This window comes from Gadus macrocephalus, chromosome 7, assembly GCF_031168955.1.
Source record: "Gadus macrocephalus chromosome 7, ASM3116895v1".
NCBI lineage: Eukaryota > Metazoa > Chordata > Actinopteri > Gadiformes > Gadidae > Gadus > Gadus macrocephalus.
The window spans coordinates 18,592,369-18,611,373 of NC_082388.1; the positions used below are offsets into that span (position 1 = coordinate 18,592,369).

Sequence of the window (19,005 nt, forward strand, 5' to 3'; positions counted from 1 at the left end):
ATTTTAAATGTTTTGATTGTAAAAAAGACTTCATTATGCAAGTCAAAATTAGATTAGTGCTGAAGGGAAGGGGGGGGGGGGGGTAATTATACTTAATTCAGATCTTTATTTCAATATTTTCAGAACTATTTTGGGAGGATTTGATTAAAGTCCTGATTGATAATCATAACCCAACCTTTTTGTTTAATGTCGGTTGGTCCTTAGAGTGGATGAGGTGTCGTCAATCCTAAATGTCAGAATTGCAAATTGGTCTGAGAAAAAGAATAAAGATCTGTCACCCTAAAAATCCAGTCATTTGTCTAGAATGTACATCTGAATAAATAAGCAGCTCTCGTTGTGTTTCGATGGCTTTACGTATCGCTGCATGAACGAAAACGTAAGTATTCAGCACAGAAAGGAGCATGCGGTGGCAAGTTTCAGAAACGGTCAAGGACGACGCTGTGACCCGACCGAGACCGAAAACATAATCTGATGGGTTTTCCTGTGCACTGGGGCTTGTCTGCTGAGAAGGTTATACGCTGACCCTGAGACAGGCGATCTGCAGTGAGCCACAAGGCCCAGCACTCTGGGTAGACTGGGTACATGTATGTGCACTTTCTGCAGTTTTTTGTAGTCATGAAAATGAAAATGCCATTTAAATGCTATAGGCTTAACAATTCAGAGTAATCAACAAAAATGAATGAAAAATTAGGTAACTATATGGAAAATGTGTCTACTGCATGTAGACCAAGGCTGGATAATATTGTAGACCAAGGCTGTAAAAGTAGTATGAATTACAGTTTCATCGTTACCACCTTTCAGTGGTAACGTTGGAAAGTGGTTGGTTCTTCCTTTGCTTTAGGGAATCTCAATAAATTGTGGGTGTAAATCACAATAGGGAACAGATGCTTTATAAATGAAGCACTTTCTTAAAATGCTTTCCCATTTAGACCTTTCATTAACCAATTCAGACACACTCCATTTGTACACTGTATCAATGGCCCTTTAATTTGATAACTGGATGAGGTTCAACCTAATAACTGGGTGTTACATTTGAAAAAGAAATCCAGTAGTTCAGATCTAGTATTGTGGAAAGATTTGGCTTATATCCTCCTATTAGTATTACCGAGGAGATGCTTTTAGCTAATGTAGCTATTCAGCTACATGTCATGAAGTAACAGGTATCATCATGCCACTCAATTCTCCACACTTCACCTTCAAGTCAAATATGTTGACAGTTATCGAGATGGCTAACAGTTAATGGCCTATCAGGTAGAGGTATGTCAAAGAGATTGTCTGAACAAGGTATGGAGTATCGTTACATATACCCCGAACCACTCAAAATAGGAAGATGGAAAGTATTGCATATCCATTGATGTATTTGTAATACAATCTGGAAAGGGCAGAGAGGAAATGTTTTTGGCTTCGTGCAAATTACATTATGTTGTTTCATCTCCTCTACCATAATTTGTTGCAAAGATAGCGTGTACAGAAATGGCACTTTAAAAAGCAAATAGATCATTTCTGTAAAACTGAGGGACGTATGGATGTTGTCGGTTACCGTTACAGTGACGGTAGGTTTCTGACAGTATGCGCTGAGGGGTAAAATTGTCCTTAATGACTTCTCATTGAGGTACTTTAATGGAACAAGACACTATTGAAGTGCATCATATTGGGACATTTCCTTATAGTGATTCAACATCAGATTATGGGGCTCCTGCAAGATTTGAGTCTTTAGGAGAAAAGCTTCTAGATTTGAGTGAAGTACATTCAATTCCACTGTACTGATCGAGGAAGAAGTAGCTATTTTCTTTTGGTAAGTCAAATAAACCCTTGATAAAATACACCCATAGGGAAAGTGGGGAACACTCTTTTTTTTATCTCTTTAAATCCTAAAGGAAGGGGAAGACTTCATATTTTTTCTTAGCATTTCTGTTTCTTTATGATAATGGGATATATAATATTAGAAGGGGCTAATGGGTTTACCTGGCGGAAGAGCTCTCTTTTGTGTATTGTGTTTGACTACGAAAGTGCATCCTTTCAGGAAAAGCTCTGCACATACCTTCAACAGATGCCATGTTCATGCAATCTTAGCCATTGTGCTTTTTCTGTGGCTGACAGCCAATATGCACCCTAAATCTATGTGAAGGTACTGCTTCACTTGTACAAATGCATATGTCACACACACACACACACACACACACACACACACACACACACACACACACACACACACACACACACACACACACACACACACACACTGTATAATACATTTTGAGTCTATTTTATTTGGATTTTAAAGTAAATATATATATATATGTGTGTACATAGCTATTTGTTGTTTGACTGGTTAAACATACATCACATCTTTGCTTAAATTCTGCAAGGATGTTTAGTGGAGACTATTATTAATGGATTAGGGACGCTACAGAGGATGTGCTGCAGATGATATCTTGTTTTTCCGCCCAAGCACACACCATCTGCTATCTCCTAACTTCTGAGTCTCTGAACATATCGGCTCTTGTTATTGAAAGTGAGAACAGCATCTCTCTCTCTCTTGCTCTTTTTCTCTCCCTCTCTCTTACTGTCTCCCTCTTGCTGTCTCTCTCTCTCTCTGTCTCTCTCCCTCTGGCTCTCTCTGTCTCTATCTCTCCTCTGTTTCTGTCTGTGTCTGTCTGTCTGTCTCTTCCTCCCCCTCTCTCTCTATCTCTACTCTGTCTCTTTCTCTCTCTGTCTGTCTCTTCTCCTCTCTCTCAGGGTTGATTCAATGACCCTGAAGCATGCTGTTCAACTTTTACCCCCGCATCATAATCAATCCTTCATGGTAAATGGATACCTGCAGGATACCTGCAGATACCTTTGGTGTGTGAGAGAATACTGCTCTTTGCTCAGCAGTGAACGCATAACAAATGTGTAGTCAGTCAAAGGGCAGGGCTTTGGCATATTGAACATGGATATGCAATCGACCGCGTTTACAAAATAAATGGCTGTGCCGATTCTGAGGCCTGCGCTTGCCAAAATGATTCATGAAGCAGCAGTCAGGGAGTGCCGTAAGTACCAAGTAATTAAACAACCACTCGATTAAGAAATTATCAGTGGCATTTCTAAATACACTGGTAGGCCGCAATCCCCCGCTCTCTGCTTTCCGAGCCGGGATGATAGAAAGTCCATTGTAAATCCGGCGCAACTCTGGATAATGGTTTGCTATTGTGTGTAATTCAACACATTTTGGCTTCTACAATGCGCACACATCACCTGCCACGGCATTCAAAACTATTTTAGTAGCTGTAGATAAGGGATGGGTGTAATTTTATAATCCAGCGAAACAAAAACCCCCCGCTTCTATTGTGTGTCATGCATGCTGTCTGGCAGGAAAGCTGCCGCCTCCCTCTCTCCAGTGGGACCCAACGGAGTAATGCAGATAAAGACTCAGCCTTCCTCCACCCGTGTTTTTTCCCCAGGGCCGCTGTTTACCAGTATTGCATATCATTCCTCTTCCACTACAATGTTTGTTTTTTTCCCGGTTGCCTACTAAAGACCAAATCAATTTTCATCAACAGCGGTCAGAGGTCATTGTACAGACCTGACAGTTTGTGCACTATTGATTGGACCACCTCCCCCTGCCTCTACCCCACAGCAACTCATTTAAACTGCATATGGCATTGTCAATAGCTAGTGCTTCTCCAGATTCCTAACTGGCAGCCAGAAAGTGATCACCTGGGCAACGGCTCGGCGTAGCAGGGAGTAGGTCTCAGCTGAATGCTCAGTAATGACAACAGAGTGGCTTGATTCTCAAACCGCAAGATGTTGCTGGCAGGCCTCAGTTTGATTGTTTATTTGTGTGTTCCCCAGTCTTTTGAGGATAACGATTTCTTGGTGTTTAGTCGCTAGAATAAAACATTCAGGGAGCAGTTCTGCGCTTGTTTTTTCTTCGTCCAATAGTAGATATGTCCTCTATAAGGCGTTATTTAGTGCCTATTAGGATCTAACTATGTGTCCCTATGGATTATCTACTGTCGTTTGGGGCACACATTTTATGCGTGGGGACACATTTTATGCAGATCAGACCTAGATGGTCTTTCACATCCTTTCTTTTATGATTTTATGAAAAATAAAGCTTTCCCACATTTAATCTATCTCTTTGGCTAACTGCAAACGATGCGTTAGACTATAATCCATTTCTTACATTCCAAAAATTTACTTTTGTGGATTATTCTTGCATGAACTATGACTATGACCCTTTTCTGAGTGGCCATGGTTTTAAGTTATCAATGTGAACCTTTTTTAAATGAAACTGAATCTTAGCATCCCGACATCCGCCTCAGCATCTAAACATGAAGGGGTGAAGGTTTGAGCGCAAGAAGAGCCCATGCATAATTACTGATCGCAATTGCAGTAGTGAAAAAGGTTGTGATTTTATGGTCTAGGGCTTTGCATTACTTATGAGTTTCTTTTAAATGCTTGCTTCTTGTGTAGTTTTTCCCCCTTTCGGTTTAATACCTTTTCTATGCCTTTTTCACTTATATCCTTGTCTCATTAGTAACATACTTTTGGCTGCTTAAAAGTTAGAAAGGTGAATCAAATTACGAAGAGGTCACAGAGTTAAAGCGGTGTCAGTTAAATCTCGATAATGATATGATGACTTATAAAGGGATTCTGTACTATAATTAAGCTCCATTACCCAGCATGATAAATGGCACTCAGTTTTTGGAATATTTAATTGAGTTCCTGTCAACTGCCGTATATGCGATATCGGAAAGCTAGACGTTATCGCCTCTTTAAAAGGAAGGGTTGAAACATGTCAAGGTAATGAAGAGTGTGGCAGCGTTCAATATGTTATGATCTCAGTGCATCCGTGCTCCAACAATCAATCATCTGAACCAGAGTTCAGACCAAGATATTCAAGAGGAACAGGAAGTTTAATAAAAAGCCTAACCATATTCTTAACGTATCTGATGTCCTTTTAATTTAAATCTTATCAAGTTCAGATCAATAAATGATTATGCTATGCAGAAATACATTTTATTACCAGAGTAAGCAACACCTAAAGTGGGATCAATATGATCTTCTCTAATAGCCTTTCGATAATAATAACTTTAAAAAAAGGAGAGTGAAGGTTTGATTCACTTATATGCCTTTTTATTTTATTCCTTACATTTCTGTTCTTGCCTTTTTGATATTTACTACTTATGGATACTGAAATAATGAAACATTATTGGTGGAACACATGACTCACTTTAGTAGTGGATTGATGGTGCAATCATAATAAAACAGTGGTATTGCATTTAAATATGTCCCTGTTCCCTTGATGTCTTATTTTCATCCAATCCATATCTCCCTGAACCATCAAGGAGAAATCACAATCTAACTAATAGAATATATTGGTTGGCTTTAATAACAAAGAAAGAAAGAACTGTGACATATAATAAAACTAAACAAAAGAACGTGTCATCAACTAGTCTCAAAATGTTCTTAATAATTAAACTGGATGAATGGCACCAGTTTGCCAACACAGTGTCTATCTTTTAACAAATATATATATATATATTTATATATGTTAACAATTACTATTTTTAAAAGTTTTGGTCTTCCCGCATTGAATCTTCATCCTGGACCTTGACTAACCACTTCACCGTCAATTTTTATCCTGTTGATCAGGATTTCATTCCATAGCGTAATATTGCACCAACGTTCACTCCTAATGCTACAAGGTCTAGATATGCCATGGCAAATCAATCAACCTGTCTTTACCTAAATAAAATATGAATCCATTTGATGGGATATAAGCAATTAAAGGGCAGACTTAATATGCAGAATGAAATTAGCATGGTCGTATCCACGTAACATGCAAATCAAGCCAATTCGTCATCATGTTTGAGGGCAAGGCTACGTGATGTAATAGCTTTTATTTAAAGGTTATATACGATTCAGAGTCACATTACTAGCTGCATTTTGTATGTGTGTGTTGCTTAATGGAATTCATATAAAATATCATAAAGCATGATTTAAGAATCAAACTTTCAAGAGAGACCAGATAAGCAATTTAAGAATGCTGATAACCAATTACTCACTGACTCCTATTTGTGCAGAGTGAAAACACTCTGGACACAAATTATGTATTAAAGATGGGGAAAAATAAACAGTGGTAGCTTGGCGAATCCTCTGCAGGTTTAAAAGAGGCTTCTCTGTTCAAGTGCAAGTCGCTTCAGTGCTAGTGTGGGCAATGGCGTTCAAAGCTTACGCACTGTGAATGGTTAAATCGACGGCCAATTTAACACTGCTTTCAAATCCACGAGAGACAAGAGGACTGGAGTAGCGTGCAGACATCTGATCAATTTGCACAGTAGTATCCCTGACCCTTGGCAACTGACCCGTACGTGCAAATCAAGACGTCTATCCCATTGGTAAAAAAAAAAGAGCGAACAAATCACGTGCAGTCAAACTTTAAGTAATGATGTGAAATTGTATTTTTTTTTTTCTTGCCACCGACACACATCCGGGGGAAAACGGATGCACTGCTTCACCTGTTCAGACCCAGATATCTTCAAGGGGCTACCGCCACTTTCCAAGGCCAAAGTTAGCGTGGAGCTGGAGTTAGTTAACCTTGTCCGGAGGCAGCCCTTCATCCCACTTCCACGCTAGCCTCAAGAAGGCGATAGGTCTCTCATAGCAGCCAATTAGGGTGTGTCGTTTTTCCAGGCGTGGAACCTCCATCCCCACCATCCCCCCCTTCTGCTTTGATAGATCATGCACCACGAGCACGGGGAAGCCGGCCAGGCGTGCTCCCGGGTCAACCCCGTCCAACACTCACTCAACCCGGCATCAGTCAGCCCCAAGCCTCCCATGATCAATGCAGGGGAAACGGAGCGTCTATTATTTATAGGATCGCCAGGCCATTAGACCCAACTATCCACTTAGCCTTTTGCCACGGACAGCTCCTGGTTGCAAACGTGGAAATGAGTGGAGATTGAGCGGGCGGCCTTTATTGGCTGGCTGGTTTCCCTCCATGACCCCTAGTCCACAAAATGCATTTAATCTCCGCAAACTAAGTGTTCTTTAATTGATAATTGGATGTCATGAATAGGCTGGTTATACAGTTAGTTGTTGGAGTGTTGCAACTGTGCAATTTTCTGGTGGGGTTACTAATTAATGACAACACACCACCATGGGAATAATGATTGTATTTCGTTTTTTGTCTGTTCAAGTCATAGAAACCAAACTAACTGGGTCGAAAGCAATGTCTGTAACGATTTTGGTTACATCCTGTCCGATATGTGAATCCCGCTCTCCTGTGGTTAACATCTAGAAACAACATTGTTATTATTTTCTCAAATGATATGGACGAGGGATGTTATGTTCTTTAACATAGTATTCTCCATGAATACAAAGACTTTCTAATTTGTGTGCCACAGAATGATTGAGTCTCAACAGATCATGGGGTTTCTCAAACCCTCAGAGTGCAAAAGCTTTCCTCTATGTGTCTCCTGAAAGGCATGACTCGAGGCAAAGTAACTGTTTTGCATAAATTCATAGTCGAATCTCACAACACTTTTTTCCCTTTAGCGTATGCACATAAATGGAGTGAGCAACCTTGGTGAATTAGCCTCTCTTCAAAATGTTCCGCAAATTATCAGCAAATTTTGCCATGATTTGCCGAGTAAATGTATTTATTTTAAAAATTACTGTTTCCTCCAATGTTTCTGTGCTTAAGTAAGGACAAAACCCATTTCGTGTTCAGGTTATTCTTTGTTGTGCACCAGAGAGTGAATTTGTTCCCACATGTAAACAACAGTGCATAAACAACAGGAAAACATGACATTTAAACAGAACAATTGTTAAAGACGCCCATGGCCACGGGGCACCAAGTGTTTTTATTTCCTCTTAACATTATGACATTATGCTTTAACTATTATGATCACATTATATTATTTATATTTTTTTCCTGAAAAGGAACCTGTGTGTCTGTGTGTGTGTGAGTGTGAGCGTGTGTGTGTGTCCAATTCTTCCTTTGTACCACTACCTACAATTGCGGGTTTGGGCGATTGTATTGTAATTGCAGAAACCCGCATGTTTGAGGAGTATTTTTTCACAATGCAATAAATGCATACTGCGTGGTTGTTTAAGGTAGCATGGATCGCATCTGTCTGAAGACTGACAACATAAAGCATCAGTCAGTTTAGACTACATGCTTCTCCAGTCTATGTGCCTCTCTCCAGTGTTTGAAGCATTCAAGACGTCACAAAACTATAAAACACAAACTTGTAGAGCACTGATGCCAGCTGTATACACAGTAACAGGTGCACAACAGACAGAAAAACAATGGCCGGCGTGGATATACTGCATTTTGTCATCTGACGCGGCGAAGCCAACTCTCTTGTCACTCATCATCATTGTCACAGCTACAAGGTCGGCAAACAGTTTCAAAAGATGGAGGCACCTGTTCTAGACTGTTCTTTTCATTGATTTGTGTTGAACCTGCGTGGGACCTAGCAGTAAGGGGAATTAGAGAAAGATGTAACCCAGTTTAATTTAAGGAGATCATTCATTGAAAGCTGTTCCTTTGTTACACTGGAGCAATAGGTCAAAAAAAGTATACAAATATTTTAGAATTGGTTGATAATTCTTTCACTGAGTTGATCAAGTCTGATTCTCCTGCTTGTTCTCTTCACTAATCCATTTGTGGCTTTGTGGCTTTGACTGGTTCAAAGTTCATGCCATGCTGTTCAATGCACCACACCACTTATCCATTTGAATGGCTCCATTCATCGTCCATTTCCTACCTTGTAAGTTTCCTATGTGCAGGTATGTTCAGCCCTTCTATTCCAATAACGCATATAACCCTGCTGTATAAAACCGATCTACTGTGAGAAAACGTGGTTATTTTACCATCCGTCACTCATGGTTTATGCACGGCCACTATGAGGGTGTGCTCTCATGGTGAATGGTCGTTTAGTAACCATTTAGCAACCAACAATGGAAACAATCCGACTTAATTGAGCGCCTTGCACTAGTCTGTGACCAGATCTCATTAATATTCAATATCATCTGTAGCATTTATTGTTATTAGCCATCTGCAAAGAATTGTTTTATTGCTTCGCTAAATGGTCACAATAAACCAGAAGAATATGCTTGATAAGCATTAACCAGGGATCAAAGAGTATTGTGCAAATTACATTTTTACACTCAAAGAATGCCTCAACAATTATTATTTTCTCTCCTGAAACTTTTAATAGTTTTTAGCAGGCTCTCTCTGTATCATATTAGCCATCATGATAGTTGAAGGATTTGCCTATTGGTGGCATAAGTCCTTGCTAATGTCAAGGGCTTTTTGAGTATTTTGCCTTGCCTTTGTCCCAGAAAGGAAACTTTTAGCATAAGCGAATTCATACTATTTTTACAGACCAGATTTGAAACGGCTAACGCTGCTGTTTATGACTTTCAAGAATGACTCATAACAGCGATTAAAAGACAAAAGCGTAATACATTTTTTTCCCCTTTCCCAGCTTAATTGCATGTTCTTCATATGAACTTGCAGTTAACTGTGCAAAAAAAGAAATGCATGCAACACGAGAAGTATGGCACACTGTTTGGCCTGATGTGGAAGCTGAGAGAGAGAGAGTTGGGAAGAGAGTTAATATTATTCATAGCAGTGCTTCTCTCCCCGGCTTGGCTTTGTGTCTAGCTCAATTAAGCAAAGCTCATACACTTAGCCCGACACTGAGCCTCGATTATCATCACAGAGCCCACTGGCCACATCCCACCCGCTCTCCCCATTCACACTCTTGTCTCTCATTGCTGTGTACTTAATGGGAAAACAGAGGAGAGCGGCGAGTTCACAGCTAACTGGGTTAAATTGGGGGGAACATAGAATCACACTAGAAAACACTTGTTTGTATTGAGTCCAGTGACACCTCCCTTAAGGACATGATCCCGCTCTCCAAACACGTGTCCATACTCCCCAACCCCCAACCCTCATTTGAGGCTTCATTTTGAGTGCCAGGACCAGGGAGAACCGGCTCTGTCCGTGACATGCCTCTGACCTTAGCAGGCTTGGGGGGCAGATAAAGTGGAGCAGTGATGTAGTGCATTCATCTCCTTTATTTGACGGCGTGAGTGTTATGGGAGAGTATAATGGTCTAGGTTTTTGTTGGCTACTAGATTTTCTCCTGGATGCAGTTGTACCTATATATATATATATATATATATATATATATATATATATATATATATATATATATAGTGGTTGAATCTAGTGTGTGAGGTAAGGATGGGTTGCACACATGGTTAATTGCAAAACGGAAACAGATTAATTTAGATCAAATCATTGTTTATATATACGTATTAATAATTAAAGATAAAGGGGTTAAAGGGGACATTTTGAAGTACTTTTATTATCATTTAAACATATTCAAAACCATGTTTCTGAAATATAGAGGAAAGCAATGTGTGCCTGCCAATCCACCATCAGTAGTGTGATATCTCGCCCTGAACTTACCAGCCCCTGAAAATAGGCTGTTATCAATGGGAATTCATTTCAAACAACTCTGTCCTGGTTGTCTAGTCTTCTGAACAGCGATTTCTGCTTCCTTTTTTTTGTTTTAATTGCAAAGTGGTTGTTCTTCTGCTTCTCTTTGTGCCATGTCCCCAACATCTTTGAATTGCTACTTCACGCTGCGCAAGTACTGTCGCTAGTGGTCTGGAGCATTTTATAGACCATTACATTGCATTACATTTATTTAGCTGATGCTTTTGTCCAAAGTGACTTACAATAAGTGCATTTGACAATAAGGATATACCATGAAAGTGCAAGAATCATTTAAAGGAATACAATTCATAAAATAAGCAAAGCCACTGCTTTTAAGTGCTACACTATTGAGACAAGAGATGGAGAATTTTATTTTTATTCATAATTTTTATGGGCCAAGATGCGGCACCAGGAAGTGCTGAGGAGAATAACAAACTACGTTGCTGCTGGCTGAATTCATATCACGATCATCTTCTCAGTAGCGTCTTTATGTCTGTACCGAAAAACGACATGGCAAGTTTCAGCTTTCCACCGTCTGCAATATTCCTAAATCAACATATTTGTGCAAGGGCAAGGAAAAGTCGGATTTGTGCAATAGAACCCCATTGAGGTAACACTTTTCTCCCTGCCCGGTCTTTGGCTGCATCATCATGCTTTGGTGCAAGGGAGACTACCTGGTACAACTCTCGTGATTGATTTCAGATGAGAGTGCTGCTTTAGCTCCATTTCTAACCAGCAAAAGGCCTAACCTGAGCCTTTCCCTAAAGAGGGGCTGTCCTAGGTCCTGCTCCTTGGCCTTTGCTTAAACCCTTGATGAAACTGGGGCTCAACTTGCATTATAGTGCTTTCTTAAATGCAGGCGTTCTGAAATACGGCCCGTATACGAAACCTTTTCCTACCCTTTTCCCCACTATCTTTTTTGCCCAGAAACCTCCTTTATTGTGCCTTGATGGGGTTTCAGTGCATTGGGTGAGCCCAGTGCATGTAAATAGAAGTATATGGCTGTGGCAACATGATCTAGCACAGCAATCGTTTATGGCTCAATGGGCGAGAGCATTCAGCATCACCATGATGAGCTGACTGGCTGCGATAGTAGCGCTCCCTGGAACCAGTCCAGGCTTATATTTTACTACTATTTATTACTCCCGAGTGTGTTGGTGCTTAATCAACCTGCATAAACTAAATCTATGAGGGGAACGCTTTCACCTCCTCCAGCAAGTCACTGGGGCAAGGCTGCTATTAAATTGAAATAGCACTCACTGTATGAGTTCACATATGTATTTGCTCTAGCCTGCTGTAACTCAATCTATAATTATTATTTTTTGCCTCTTTCCATTTAACCTGAGCGCAGGCTTTCCATTGTGAGATACAGCCATCTTTGTTTGGTTAACCCAAATCAACAAGTTAGCTAGTGATATATTTAGCAAGCTACATAACATCAATTAACATACATTAGTATAACATCTGGGCCTTTTGTACAATGGACTTCTACACTTCATCTTGGGATCGTGTTTGGGCAGTACTGAGCTGGTTTAAATATTTTCATGTGAAGAACATGAAAGTGGATATGGTCACAGCACTCTGTCTACTGGCAGCATCCAATTGTACAGAAAGAAATGTCATGTATTTTTAATTACGTACACACATTAGTGTCAGAAAAGCCCAGGGGATATTTGAAGCAGTTGTTTGTTCAAGGCTGAGATTTCACCTCCTAATCTCAAATCTCCCAGTTTCACATCCTCCAGTCTCAAAGGGTTGTACATTAGTTTGGATTAAATTTTGTTTGCTGCTCTGTGCAGGAGTGATAAGGGCGCCGAGTATAGTGTGTAAAATATTTAGCTGTTCATTTTCTTTTTGTTGCACTCTGGAGGATTCCGCGAGCACAGCCAATGTGGAAGTTATATGAGGGCACATTTCAAAATGTCACAGCGCTTAAACCACCTTCTTTAATGGTTATAAACAGGTGAGCCTGCAGTGTGCCCTGGAAACAAGAGTGGCTTAGAGCTAACATGCGATTATGTATGACATTGCAGCCGGAAGTGGCTGACACTTTTAGCGAGAAAATATCACTCACACTCACACTCATATACACATTAACATTTTATGCATATATCTGTATTATAAATGCAATGTATATTCTGTATGTTCATTTGTATGTACACATGTATGTAATTATTTTCATTAATGGACATTTTTCACATTATTTACATTATTTGACTGCATAGCATTTAAATACCATTGGCTGTTGTCAATGGGTGTGTTAATGGGTGTGGGTATTCAAGACGTTACACTGTTACATTGTTGCACAGAGCACACTGAAGAAGGCACATGCCGAAACATGTCTGTGCAAAAATAAACCGGATTTATTCATAGTGCGGCCTTCCTCCTACTTTGCTTGATACATATATATTTACATGCATGATATGCTTCAGTTTCCCTTCATATCTAAATATATGCTTCCTGTCTAGAAGTTTTATTTATTCTGTACAGTTCCTTATGCAACCAATAATTCTATGCCCTATTTGAAACCCTTGCTTTATTATTTGTAATAAATATATATTGTTAGTTGAGTTTTATTGCAGTGTTACTGAACATTTTTCTCCAACTCTCATCGAATAATTAATCTATTTTATTCACCATTTCATTAGTTGGACTCTTTAAGACACTGTTCCATCGACTTTGTTACTGAACCTCTTTTAATAAAACTAAGTCTATGTTGACTTAGAGCCTCGGGAGCGGGGAGGTTTTTTTTGAGTGCAAAATCTTTAATATATGGAGAAAGAATTTACATTTCCAAGACGAGCGCCGATCCTGAAGAGAAAACATTACTGCACCTTATGGCGTTACCTCTCCTGTACAACCCAATGCATCTTCGACATCCCCGGTTATCCGAGTCAAAGTGTTTTAATGTGTCAAATGCACCGTATAACGGGGTCAATCTGAGCACTGAAGTGCCTTGTTACAGTGCAAATACAATTACCTAGAAGGCAAAGATTCGCGAGAATATATAAACGACGTGTGTGTGTGTGTGTGTGTGTGTGTGTGTGTGTGTGTGTGTGTGTGTGTGTGTGTGTGTGTGTGTGTGTGTGTGTGTGTGTGTGTGTGTGTGTGTGTGTGTGTGTGTGTGTGTGTGTACAATAGGATAATGATAATATTGAACAATTGTCTGTAGGCCCCTGCTCATCAGGCATAGCATCGTAATTGTCCCCGCCTGTGCACCTCTGTACCCGATGAACTTCGAATAAACGCTCTCAGCTTCTTTGTGATTACATTGTGTTGTTTTTTGTGAAGCGAAAGTGAAACCCAATGGTAAAGGTTGCGGGTTCATTTTGATCTCTTGCGGATCACCGGCGGTCTTGAGGTGGAGCGCAGTGGAGGTACAGCAGGAGAGACTTCGCTGCCTGCACATCTTGTCTTATCGGCAGAAATAGTACATCCGAGCACATTCAAGACTCACAATTTCCACCAGCACGACGTGCATGTAGATGAGAAGGAAAAAAAAACAATTTTATGTTCACTCTGCACACAGTTATTGAAGCACACAGAGTCTAGACGCTGGAATTTCCTGCGCTTTTTTCATGTGTTGAGTTTGATCACGTTTGCAGCACAAATCCAATTTGGATCAAAGAATCGCCTTCCGTTCGCCGCTCGCTGTTGTGGGGATGCATGGATTGTGTGAGGATCCTGTGAGTATAGTGGGAGGATAATCAGGCCTTGTGTGCCTACTCACGCCATTGAACCTCCTGCCAGTGTAGGTGGGTTTGTAATTGGCGAGAACCAGAAGTAATTACAGTTTTCCTATGAACACTAAAACGACAATCTATTAACTGTTGTATAACGAACCTCACAGACTTACTGTTAAAGATCAGAAAGGGATATCCTTTTGGTGTCTGTGTACTAGCAAGATGATATGGGGTCAGATGTGATATGGTCCATGTATTACAAAGTGCTCCAGTCACAGTTGTTGCACTTCTGCTGTTGCAGCTCCGATGAAAATACAAGAACTGGTGAATCTCAACATAACAAGCATCTTTAGGCTGCATGTCAAATTTGACCTATGGGCTGCCTGTATTACGTATGATTGTTTGATTTTAATGTTACACCCAGCTATACATTGAAACATGTTTTGGGTTAAAAATGTAATGTGTGTGGGTGGGTGGGTGGGGGTGTGTGTGTGTAATACAAATTACATAACACTAGAATCCTATTAACTTGTTTTTTTTTATAGATATATTCTATCATTTTCTTTCATAGGTCATTTTCAAAATCATACATTGCGTAACCTTGTGTTGGGTAAGAATAACAAGATAGGAAGCGGGTACTTCACTAATGGGTTACAATGCTGTTAAGTGGAAAATTGTTGCAGAACCTTTTAAAGCAAGGTTTTCTTGAGAGTAATTGCCTGGCAAGGACACAGGTAAACAATGTGTATTTTCTACTGCTGGCACAGGTGCCAATAACCTTTTAATTGAGTGCCCCCCCTAGCACATTTGGTCGCAGCCCTTTATTAGATGATTGCATAGGGGGTATTTTTCTATTTTGACCACCAGTACCTTGACATCTCTTTCCTCACGTACCATCTCTTCGAGCTCCTCCTCCTCCTATAACAAAAAGCTATGCCTATTGATAAAAACAGGCCGCTAATTGGCTGTTATTTTTTTCATCTTCAGTTTCTTCTTGCTGTGATTTCTTCTTCTTCTCTGGCGAAGCATCTAGAATAGCTTGTTACTTTGTATGCTCACGAATGGCGCTAGTGCTGCGGTGCAATTCCTTTGAAACTTTGCACAATGTAGAAATCACCATTTTAGTTTCATGATCAAAGCAGTGTGTGTTCATTGGAACCTAAAGGGGTCGTGTTTGCAATGAGAATGCTCACACTGGCGGCGCCATACAGACCCGCTATACCTGCCAGCACTGCTCAAAACCTGGGTGCGCATCTCAGCACCAATACCATTCATTATATTCAACCCAGAACAGACAAGACCTAAAATCGTTTTTTTCGGTGGGTTTGGTCTTCTTTAGTACGGGATGCAGAGCTCTGTGGCTCAGAAATGAAATGTCTTCTTCACCACATGCCTATTTAAAAATGTTACATGGAGGCGTATCGCCACTATTAGATTGTGGTGTGTGTGTGTGTGTGTATGTTCATCGTGACTTCAAGAGGACACTATAAGGCAGGACGTTACAAAAGAACATTACCTGCAGTCAGAGCAGAACAGAACATTTATTAATTGATTTGTCCGGCAGAAACATATCATTATACGCCTGTTTTCTTTCAAATATGGTTTTATTTCAATAATGGTGATAAAATGCAGAGATTACTATGTTGAAGATCAAATAACAACATATTCACTGCCCCTTTAAGTACTGTGTGACTTAAGTTTGGCATATACTTCCTTTATGTAGTTCTGTTGAGATGACTATTTTATATTATAAAGCAGGCACTACAGTTTTGCTTGTGCCCATGCATGGATGGGCACCCAGGTTCTCGGAAATGCATTCAGGAAATTTCCGGGAAAAATGTCCATGTACAAAAACATTAGCAATGAACATCACATAAGGAGTCCAAGGTTAACAGTGAATGGATCACTGAGTAACTGCTTCCCCTACGGTCCATTACTCTACAATACCTTTTTGTATCAATCGATTTTCAACACGCCGGCATTCATGCACCGAGACACACATACACACATAGCGGACAAAACTCCCTTTGCTCAGTCACTACGTTTCGCCCTTTTCTCGATCATCATGCCAAAAATGCCCCTCGGATACCGTTGACCCTCCCCGGTGCCGCTGAAGTGGAAGAGACTGATGCCACCGCCAGAGCTGTGACAGCACAAATGGAGCCAAGAGCCTCTCGGCCGCAAAGTTGTTGTTGTCCTCTCCTTCTATCAACGTGCCATTCTGACCCCCGTTGATGTGGTGGATCGCATTCAGAGCGACCTTTGCTCTGTGAACCCCCAACCATCCACACATAGGGACATATAAAAGAAAAAACTACTTTGGATAAGTATTATTATTTTAGGAAATAACACTGCCTGTTTTCAGGAGGGCGGGTTGAAGTTTATTGTTGGACTACAGAGGTTACAATAGCCGAGTTGCCATCGGGGATTTCTCAGCAATGTGTGTTTTTTGGTTGTTACCTGAACACAGCATTTGTGGTGGACTGTTGTGTTTGCCATGAAAACCTTAAGAAACCAGCTCCTGTATCACTGGAAAGTTATTGGGATTTTTAATTTTGCAAAACGTTGAAGCCAAATGTACACCTTTCTACCAGGCAATGATATCGGGGAACAATAAAGAACGGACCAACGCTGAATCTGAAGCATTTACATTTTATTCGTACTAATTGGCAGTATTTGGGTAGTAAAATGAGATGATTAAGATTGTTTAGGTTGTGAACAATAACATTTAATTGTTGTGTGACTGAAAACAGAATAAAAAGTGAAGAATAAAATGGAAAAGCCTAAAGACGCTGTGAAGTAAAAATGCAAATCATATCTGTGTGAATAATAGTCCTCTGGCTTATCTCGTAAAAAAAATTGTTTGGGCTATTTTCCAAGTGCACTGGTTAGTGTCATGCATAAACATTTTTGGGCTTGGTGTATACAATTATTCTATTGACTAATCGTTTGGTAAACTATGTTGGCAGTGTCGGTCGGTGAGGCTGCTCAAACCAGCCATCATCCCCACACATTCCCACAACTATATACCCTTTTCAGTACAGTATACAGTATCTGTCCTTTTATCATGTGTCAATGTGTTAACATATATTCCTTAGTTTTTCTGCAGATTTTTCTTTATGGCATACATATAAAATGAGGTTGTGCTGAAGCATGACCCATACATCCCTTTATCTATGCATGGTGTTTTTAATTTCCAGCTAGTTCCCATCGTTCTGGGCAGTTCTCCCCGGATGTATTGTGGTAGTTCTTCCCACATAGTTACTCTCCGTCATCATAAACCTTTAGTGGTTTTTTTCCCTTCACCTTTGTGCTGCAGGTGTCCTCAGGGTGACATCGTCACACACACAGCCTGGCTGAACCGCTCCAGCATACTGTACGCCGGGGAGGACAAGTGGTCCGTGGATCCCCGGGTCAGCCTGGTCATCCTGAACCAGGACGAGTTCACCATCAAGATCGTGGACGTGGACATGACGGACGAGGGGCCGTACGTGTGCGCCGTGCAGACCAGCAGCCGGCCGCGCACCACCTCTGTGCACATCCTCGTGCAAGGTAACACACCCACGTGCACGTGCGCGCTCATTCTCTCTCGTTCTCTCTCTCACTCTCACTCTCCTCACTCCCCTCTCTCTCTCTCTCTCTCCTCTCTCCTCTCTCTCTCTCTCTCTCTCTCTCTCTCTCTCTCTCTCTCTCTCTCTCTCTCTCTCTCTCTCTCTCTCTCTCTCTCTCTCTCTCTCTCTCTCCTCACTCTTGTTTTTCTCTCTTGCTAGCTCTCGTTCTTTCTTGCTCTCTCGGTACCTCTCATTCTCTCTCTCTCCCGCTACCTCTCTCTTGCTAACACTCGCTCTCTCATTCTCGCTCTCTCTCTCTAGCTTTAAAGGGGCTTTGTTTGTCTTACTGTGGTGCTGGTTCTTTTCAGGGAGATGTATCGCTGTAATAACATGTTGTTCCTCTAACAATGTGTTTGGGGGTGCATTAGTCTAGATCTAAAACAGAATTGTAAGTTGGATCATATTTGTAAAAAAATACTCCTGTTAATCGACTTGTCAATTTTGCCATTACCAGAGTTGCACAAGAGGGTGATTTGGGTCCCTTTCTTTCCAAGTCACTGTGTCCTTAGTGAATATGATTGATGGCGTGTCATTCCCTAGCCTCAGCACATGAGGGCACAGCAGAACAAACGCCGACTGCTGATGAATGCAGGTTTACATACAATGGTCCGCAAAGGCAGCAGAAAGGAGTTTGTTGTGAGAGAAATGCACCTGATCAAAATCTTTAATTTATCCAATTCCTCACAATCTCCTGTAGGGATTCTATCACTTTCCCTGGCTGTGAAATGAAGAACATTTTTAAATTAACCTAAAAAATTGAAAAACATCTTTCTTTCTATCTTCCTTTCTTAACCTTACGTAACCGAGGATAGCGCCATTGAAAGAGTGGAAAGATGTACAAGGAAAATAAAATCCCACACCATTGTTGCCGCAGGGCTTTTGTTGTATTTATGGTAGCTCTTATGTGTGTTTGGCCCTTAAAACACATTATGTACTTGCCCTTCTGTGCTGCTAATGTGCTACTAGAAGCATCTACAACTTGACAGTTGACCTTGTCAGGATGAGACCACTGGAATGAGCAAATTACTCCTCGTGCACCAGACCTTTCTTGCTCTTTCATACTCGTGTGTAGGCCGGAGCTATCACTGTAAGTGACAAGTTTCATGGACCTTGGTTAGCAGGCTAATTAGCGTTCACAATAACCCTGACCATAACCCTAGCTCAATAACACAAAAAATAAAATAAAATAAAACATAGTTCTCCT

At 40.7% G+C, this 19,005-nt stretch overlaps 1 protein-coding gene across 5 annotated transcripts in view; it reads left to right on the plus strand.

Moving 5' to 3' along the window:
• ntm (neurotrimin) overlaps positions 1-19,005 on the plus strand; it is a 274,362-nt gene that overhangs the window by 219,519 nt on the left and 35,838 nt on the right. For all 5 annotated transcript variants that reach the window (XM_060057160.1, XM_060057159.1, XM_060057162.1 and 2 more), the window contains one exon: positions 17,510-17,742. In XM_060057160.1, the coding sequence (XP_059913143.1) occupies positions 17,510-17,742 (233 nt within the window). The remainder of the gene's footprint in view (positions 1-17,509; positions 17,743-19,005) is intronic.